The sequence below is a fragment of the Saccoglossus kowalevskii genome, chromosome 16 (assembly GCF_978046115.1).
Source record: "Saccoglossus kowalevskii chromosome 16, keSacKowa6.1, whole genome shotgun sequence".
In the NCBI taxonomy this organism is placed as follows: Eukaryota; Metazoa; Hemichordata; class Enteropneusta; family Harrimaniidae; genus Saccoglossus; species Saccoglossus kowalevskii.
Genome location: NC_140656.1, coordinates 24,858,233 through 24,867,099, shown reverse-complemented (window position 1 = coordinate 24,867,099; position 8,867 = coordinate 24,858,233). Strand labels below are relative to the sequence as shown.

Below are 8,867 nucleotides of genomic sequence, written 5' to 3'. Positions count from 1 at the left end.
CAAGTTACCAGTGCTAGCTAGGTACACGGTGCGGCAACTACGGTCGGTGTTGTCCTAATATCTAAAAACAACTTCAATATCACCGAATGTGTCTAAAGTTACTAAAATACATCACAAAGCCTACAGACCGACACAGAGAGAGCCATGTATCAATAGTTATCTAGACTCATGAAACCTAACAGTTCATATATAAGCCAGTGTACTTTGAAGGTGATCAGGGATTAGAATTAGTGTAAGCAGTTTCTAGCGTATATCATTTGACACAACCAATAAAATGGGTAGTAGTGTATTGCTAGTTTTCTTTTGTTTTCGAAACAAAAAGACTCTCACCTTGTTTCCTAATTTATGAGTCAAGCGGTGTATTGTGGCGCAAATAGTCATAATCACATGACAATAACTGACATGCCGCAAACATACATTTCGCGATAGATACAGACAAGAGTGTTGTAGCTAAGAATAATGCAATTATAACTGGCGCTTGAGTCAATCGTTGAAAAGATAGCCACGTGCCAATATTGTAGTCATCATGACAGCACTCGCTTTGTAACTAGTCTAAAGGTTGAAAAACGATTTCCATAGACAATACACAGAAAGATGACTCATGTACTTAATAAGCTTCTTTGCATGGTGACTGATTACGTCATTATATTTTGCTGTACACAAAAACGAAACGTTTTGATCACAGTCAAAGTTGTTATAATTAATAATAATAGTTTGCTAATGGACATATGCTACATACACAGAGTGACTCGTCCGTGGTTTGGATTAAAGGAGACCAGATTCGAGCTTAGTCCAAAAACAAATCGCATCTGAGATTTTGGATGAAAGATGTCTTCATGGGGTACAACTCCGGTCTGCAAGTATAGAAGAAAATACAAACAGTACTGGAAGGATTTCTGGAATTCTTTTGTTGATGTGTTTCTCACAGATAACCCGGCATGGTATACAACAAAGCTTGACATGACATAATAAGCTAAACGAGTGAGTAATGTGTTATACTATTATAACACGTTTCTCCGTGAAAAAAAATTCCTGACAAGAATAAATTATAATAAACAAAATTGTGCTCACGGGATATTCCTTCCTACCCTCACAGAATTTTAATAATATTACCCTGCCACGACAACTTGCTCGTCTGCACCTGTATTGTGTTGCGTCACGGTTGTCTTGGACTTAAGAAATCAATGAGTGATCAGTGACGTACTCCAAAATGACACCACTATCGACATAGTTTTTTAGGTCCTTGAATATAATATAGTGTAGTTCAATGTTTAGTATAAAGGATTTACTAGTAAAAGTTGCGCATGGTGATTACTACTGTCTTCGCTGGCTCAGAGGTTGGAATATTATTATTATTTGATTATTGAAAATATATTAAATATTAACCATCATCTACCTCACACTTGCATTGGTTATCATCGTTATTATTATGAGCATTTGATATTTGATATTCATGTGATAGGCTTTACAACTGCTCACGCCAGATCTAGTCACTGACCAGCTGCGAAGTACACTGGCTTACATATTAAACCACTCTTTGGCCCAGTGACGACCTCGAACTTTGGAATACATGACATCCGCACTAGATGAGGTGGTAATTGTATCGTAATTCTACCTTGTCCTTTGATTGTAGCTGCGGACCACCACGGAGCATCAGCTGTCTGAACCGCTGTCGATTCAAAACATCGCCATGAGTGGGACGGTGGGTGATATGACTCCTAAGCAGGAGGCCAAGTTGAAGGAGGTACATTGTATTTTTTAATGTCTGATTCACTCTATGCTGCTTGTATCTAAAGACTCTCACCTCATTCCATTGTCTGTGTTACGAATAGCAAACGTCTGGAAAAGGTAAAATATACATTATGTAATTGCAAAACAAGAATAGATTCAATTTATATATTTTAATCATATAATAATAATAATAATAATATACTAATATCTTATTTATACTAAAAAGACTACTATTTACTCTCATATTATACGGGTTTATATTATATTATATTATATTGCATCGTTGTAGCAAGCATTCATTGTTTGGTGACGTCATCGACGCGCCGAAATGTTAAAGATTTGAATTACGCGAGAGCGACAGGGGCGGGACTGGCACATGTGAATCATTGTCTAATTTCAATGGATATTGTCTGTGTACATTAATTTAAGTCGGAATTCAAATGTTTTGCAGAGAATAGAAGTCATAGTGTATAGCTCTGACGTCATTTATATTCACTCGATGTGTGTTTTGTATCAACCTACAATGGATTATTATCGTATAAAAAGAACCGGTAAATTTCGACTTAACGACAACTTATAGCATATAAAAACATGATTTCATCAATTACAATCCTCCTATATCTTGATTTTATTGCGATTTTATAAAGTGCAAATGCGTTCATTCATGTTTTCATCTATCAAATGATAGGTCATAGGTCAAACAGATCACAGTAACATTTAGTTGTCAGGTCAAGCTGTGTATTGTCATGCTACAAGATCATAACTGACGTGTATTTCAAAATAGTTTTAGACAATGGTGTTGTAGCTGTAATTATAACTTGGTGCTTCAGGCAACCGTTTTTTTTTCTTTTTTTAAAAATGTTAGCCACGTGCCAATATTGTAGTCATCATGGCAGCACTCGCTTTACAGCTCGTATATCTAGTCTAAAGGTCGAAAACTGGTTTTCATAGACAATACACAGGAAGATGACTCATGTACTTGATAAGTTTGCATGGTGACTGCTTACGTCATCTAATTGTGTTGTTGAACAATTGTATATACTTTATCTTATCCCGTTACATATTTAAATATCATTTTCAAATGAAGAAGGTATAGAATACGAGTATAGAATAAAGAAACACCGACATCAAGGAGCCAGAATCCCCATGATTATACTTGAAACACTCTCTGGCATAGAACATTCATCAACAAACGACAAGCGAAAAGACGCTGTTATAGGTAGTTTTCCAGATGGAAATGAACAAGATTTATTGAGATGAAATATCCATGGTTTGTTTAAGCAATCCGTATAAATGTGAATAAACAGAACCAATGCTATCGTATTCGTGCATTGAACACACGCAAAGCACTGTCCAGTTATCGTCTGATAATTGGGCTGCAAATGATGCCGATCAACCAATGAAAGCACGGCGTACGATTTTATAAGAGGTACAACATTTGAAAGCTCACCAAACTGTCGATATCGATATCGCACGTATATTCAATTTATCGACAGTTCGATATATTATAATCGAAATAAAGAACTCTGCACTGTTTATCATTGCGTGACAACATGATTCTGTGGGTGGGGTGTTCGTATAAATAGCGGTTACAACTATGTCTCACCCATTATCGCGCATATCGCCGTCTTTTCTCTGTCATCGCGCAATGTTGGAACATGCTTAGTTATTCATTCCATACATAGCATGCAAATGTCTTGATTTTATTTGAATGTATCGCAATATAATATGCGCATTCATATTTAGAGACGTACAAATGTAATCAATACCCAGATTTTCCAATATATCGGAATGTAACTCGATTGGCGTGGTGTTGCCGTTAGGCAATTTTACTTGGCAAATAGTGAAACGTATAACTGAGTCTATCATGTGCATGTAGTAATTGTATGAAAAAACGAGCAATACCGATCCCCCAAAGGTAATAATATTCATGACATGGTATGTCAGCCATGTGGTGACCAATAAAAACCAATGACATTTATTATGCGACACATACTATATAATTGTTGCATATAACATGATGGCTAGTCAATTATATGCAGTCATTTCACAACACAGATAAGTGTTCGGCATTGAATAAGTTCATGAACTAGAGTTTAATTTATTGCAGTTCAAAGCAAAGGTGGGGGATTTACTCTTGAAACCTGAACATGATGATTATTACTGTCTTCGATGGCTCAGAGGTTGGAATATTATAATTATTTTTATTGATTAATATATCATATAGGTTTTAAACATAACCAATGTTAAACTTTGATTATCTCTTGCTATCATTAGACAAATTAATTTACAATTATTATTCAGTTGTTTAATTTGTGTATTTTGTTTAAATAACACAAATACCAAATTTGCATATAACCTGAATGTTCGTCTTACAAATTACATCAAATGGAAGCAAACAGTTTCCTCAAAGTAGAAACTTTTTAAAGCATCATGTATTAAATTCATATCGTTTTCTTTTTATCAGCGAGAAACTTTGATGTTGAGAAAACAGAGGAAATGATAAGAAGTGTAAGCATTCATTCAACGCAACCGGGGAGTATTTATTCAATGTACTTGGAGATGTTTCCTATTAAATACGAAAGTTGTCTTTAGAGATCTGCATTCTATTGTGTTTTTTTGCAGAGTGCAGAAGCCAGGAGGAAGATTGGTGCAGATACAATAGTAACAGATTACAAAGTACCTGAAGTAAGGAAACAACCCAACCAAATATGAACCGAATATGAAATCAGTATTCCCTTAATATGAATATTATTGTTTGTTAAATTTGGTATGACGGATATTTTAAAATTAAAAGCGAAATAATAATTATACCGCTAGGTATATACTATTATGGACATTGAAAAAGAATTGTAAACGTGCATGTACTCTCCGAAAATAAAGTCAGTATGTGTCTGGAGAAGTACTCACATAAGAGGATTATCTCGCCAGACAACTATTTAGCACAGAGAAGAAGTGCCATGTTCGAATATAACAAATTGAAACAGTTGATTTCATCGAATACAGACCCATGAGCTACAATTGCTGTATCACCCACATTAATATTCAATCTGATCATACATAATTCAATATTTGCTATTAATTATGTATCTTTGTTTTTATCTTGACAGGTAATTGAAAAGTACTACCAAGGTGGAATGGTTGGAGAGGACAAACAGGGCAATCCAGTCTGGATAGATCCAATAGGGCAAATGGATGTGAAAGGTAAAGTATTATCTACCGGAAGTAATACATTGACATATAATGTGTAGTCTTATGTAAGGTAATTGTTTATCGTGAGTGCACTTGATTACGAGGCCCTACATCGACTGAGCCGACTTATATTGTATATCTGTTTAAGCGAGGAGGTTGTTAAACTGTAATATTCATAGAATTACAAAACCCATTATTGTTCAGAAGGCTAAATTTAGAATAATGATTTCTAAGCTAAAGCATATTTAGAAGGCTAAATTTTGAATAATAATTTCTCAGCTAAAACATATTTTCTACTCAGCTAAAACTGTATATATAATTGTCATCTGCCTGATACTTGTATTGTATCTCTATATTTGAATTCATACAGGCATTATGAGGTCAGCCAAAAAGAAGGACATCGTCCTGTCACGAATACAACACATTGAGCAGCTGTATCAGGGTCAATTCATAGAGCTGAGCAAGAAGGTTTGTGTTCATAAAAGTCAATAACACATCACAGCATTACAATATCATTTCTCTGATCAATGAATTGTTTTATTTATTCTAGTATGGAAAAAATATAGAAGCACTTACATATATTGTTGACCTGGAAGGGTTAGGTACAAAACACCTATGGAAGCCAGGTATAGACACTTTTATTGAGGTTTGTATGATTGTCGTTATTCTTTTGTACCAACAAACGTTCATTACTCGTTTCAACCACAAATATCCCCACCCTCTTGAGCGAAAATTCAACGTTCTAGCTGAATAATGTCTAGTGTCTATTTCATCATGTTATTCTATCTTATTTTTTCAAAGTTTGCACAATTTTTGCAAGACAATTATCCAGAATCCTTGAAAATCGTCTACATCGTGAGGGCCCCAAAAGTCTTCCCAGTTATCTATGCATTAGTGAAACCTTTCTTAGATGTAGGTGTGCGTAAAAAGGTCCATGTCCTCAGTCGTAAGTATTCCTCAACATACTCCTTTTGATTAGTATGTTCTAATATAATGTCGACCATTATTTAAACCTTGCATTTATACAAAGCATTACACAGCATGCTTTCCTTTCTAGACAATTTTCAATCAACCTTACTGAAGGACATCCCCGCAGAAAGTTTGCCAATTCACTGGGGAGGTACTATGACTGATCCTAAGACTGGTGATCCAAAATGTCCTAATTTAGTGAGTCTTTTTTATTATCACAATTATATATAAAGAATTCATTTATTAAACTAGTCAATTAGTTAAGAAGACCATATCTGTTGACTAAATTATCGTTTTATATTCATAAGTCTCCACTTACGTAACTATCAAATATGCACACACATTCCTAGCTTGACATTTTTTTATTTGTCATTTAATGCAGATAAACCCAGGTGGTCCTGTTCCAGAAAAGTATTACAGTCAGGAACCATTAGTTCCAGAAGACAGATACTTGAATAAAGAAGTGGTGAAGAAGAAATTCGATTTGACATTTGAAGTGACGAAAAAGGATAGTGCAATAAGGTGACCTATGGCACTGATGATAAAATTATCCAGTAGCAAATTTCAGCATAATACAACTTATTGAAACAACATTTGCCTCAATGTTAGCCAGGATCATGATCATGCGATGTTGTTTAATGATGAGTAATACCTGTCAAATAAAAAATGTACGTAATCAAAGGTACGTAATTATGATATATACAATTGTAGAATATATTAAATGGAGATATATGTATGCGTGTATTACAGATATGTATTCAAAACTGACGGAGGTGATATAGGGCTGACTGTGTTCTTACAGACTGGTAATAAACAGATGAAACAGGTACAGGAAATGGAGAAACATAACAGTCATCTGGTTTACGAAGATGGAAGCTTTGATTGCCCAGAAGCTGGAACATGTAAATATAACAGTCGTACTTATTAATATTTATCACGTTAGTAGTAATACTAATAACACATTTGAGCTCAATTAGGGAAGTAACTGTTTAGCGTGAACAATTTATCAACCTCACTGAAGTAGCTTGTATGCTATTACATCATAATTACGTCTAGATTCCCAAAACACGCACTGTAATATGTGATTTCTTAACTCAATAATATATTTTACATTCGATTGCAGATATCATAAGATTCGACAACTCGCACTCCTGGACAAAGAACAAAACTCTTTATTATTTTGTTGATGTCATTGAACCAGATGCTCTCCTTGAAGAAATGAGCACTGATTTGTGAGATTGTTTAGCACACATAGAGTGTAACCATCATATTTAGTACATTACAGTACATTGCATTACACATTGCATTACAAATTACATTACATTACATTACATTACATTACATTACATTAGAGTGGAGAGATTTGGTAGATTACAAAACTGCTGCAAAACACACTTAATCCAGTTATTAACCAAACACAGCGTCCCAAACGAAACTGTTTAAATATCCGTGCATTTACATTCTCACTGTATTTCACCTTTGTTGTATTTTTGTATTCGCATTTATTTGTGTGATATACTGGGAATGTGCTTGAATCACTAGATCATAGTTTCTATGCAGTATTTCAATCTCTTCAATGACTGTGAGTAAATGGGATTCACAGGAAACATATCGCGTTTAAACGATGTTTCTTTTAATTGTATTAAAGCGGGAACTCATGAAAGATAAATTAAATTACTGTTTTTGCCTTTGCTTTGTACATGTCTATTTTAAACGTGGTGCGCATTGTAATTCTTATATTTATAATTTCCTCGAATTCAATTTTGAATTTCAGTATATCATAGATATGTCACGGTCATAGTTAGTATTACTGCATTTGTATTTTTTATGTTCATTTATTTTGTAAAAATCCTACAAAACAGATCAGTAGAACTTCTGATGGACTATGAAAGTCTCTTTCCAAGATAATCAACTGCCACCAAAGAATAAATGTAAGTTACAATTTGCCATTGAATGAGGTAAACAAAACTGTCATGTTTGGTAATCGTTAGAATAGTCTCTGTTTTTAAAATATCGATAGCCCTATTAAACACGCACTAAGAGGGTGTTTACAACTGAATCGGCAAATTACTCATCACTGTATCTCAAGCAATCGATTGTCCAGGCTCGATCGTGAAACTGACTAAAATACGAAACTCATTATCTGACGAACCTTCAATGCAGAGGTGGCCGTTGAGGTTAAATGTGTTTGTATATATTTTAAGGACAAAATGCACTTGTGAGTAAAACTCTCGTGTAAATATCACAGAAAAATATGCCATGAGGGAAATGACAATGATGTAATTATGTGTCTGTTTCTTTTTTTAAATGTCGTAATGAACAATGATGGAGTTTGAGTTTGTGAGTGCGCCCTCTAAGGCACACTGAGTATGAAAGTTGAACTGCTATGCCTAGTTCTGCAGCAGGTAATGAGTCGTCACAAGTTGGTAGGCTCATGGGTTCACTCTATTTTAGAGGCAAACAGGTGTTAAATCATATGTTTTGAACGTCATTATTAATAGGTACAAATTGCCTTTTATTAGGACCCCGTTATAAGCGATTTAGCGATCATAACAATAATTTAGCAATGAATAATACAAAGTTTGCCATGGGCGAAATTAACAAGTTGCTTTGTAAAATGACAGAACCCCACACCCTTCCCAAGGCTTTCGTTGCGTGTGAAAATTAGTCACGAGTGATGCGGTGTATCCTGTGGCCGTACTTTCACGAGCGAAGCGAGTGTATTCGCTCGTGAAAGTGCAGCAGAAATGCAGCAGAAATGAGTATTTGGAAACGAGTAACGCCGCAACGTCGCCAGCAGAAACCTCCTGGTATCTCGATGTGGATGGTTGGGTTGCGGCTCCATAGTAATCGCTGTTTTTACTGCGGGTGGATCTTCCGAGAGCCCTTCAAGGTATATAAAACTCAGTTTCCAAGTGGTCAACATACATTAACGGGCGGTGGCCGTCGTGTCACGTCCTGTTCGATATGGGACT

At 35.2% G+C, this 8,867-nt stretch overlaps 1 protein-coding gene across 1 annotated transcript; it reads left to right on the top strand.

Moving 5' to 3' along the window:
* Positions 1 to 828: 828 nt before the first annotated feature.
* LOC102807886 (SEC14-like protein 2) lies at positions 829 to 7,128 on the top strand. The gene is made up of 13 exons (XM_085490951.1): positions 829 to 936; positions 1,634 to 1,744; positions 3,842 to 3,914; positions 4,199 to 4,242; positions 4,357 to 4,419; positions 4,842 to 4,935; positions 5,294 to 5,391; positions 5,474 to 5,569; positions 5,725 to 5,869; positions 5,981 to 6,090; positions 6,275 to 6,414; positions 6,643 to 6,794; positions 7,016 to 7,128. The coding sequence occupies exons 1-13, from the start codon at positions 829 to 831 to the stop codon at positions 7,126 to 7,128; spliced, it is 1,347 nt and encodes a 448-aa protein (XP_085347077.1).
* Positions 7,129 to 8,867: the final 1,739 nt, after the last annotated feature.

Coding starts and splice junctions, on each gene's coding strand:
- LOC102807886 (XM_085490951.1), top strand. CDS start 829: ATGTCTTCATGGGGTACAACTCCGGTCTGCAAGTATAGAAGAAAATAC. Junction 937..1,633: donor TGTTTCTCACAGATAACCCG/GCATGGTATACA, acceptor CTTTGATTGTAG/CTGCGGACCACCACGGAGCA. Junction 3,915..4,198: donor CTGTCTTCGATGGCTCAGAG/GTTGGAATATTA, acceptor TCTTTTTATCAG/CGAGAAACTTTGATGTTGAG.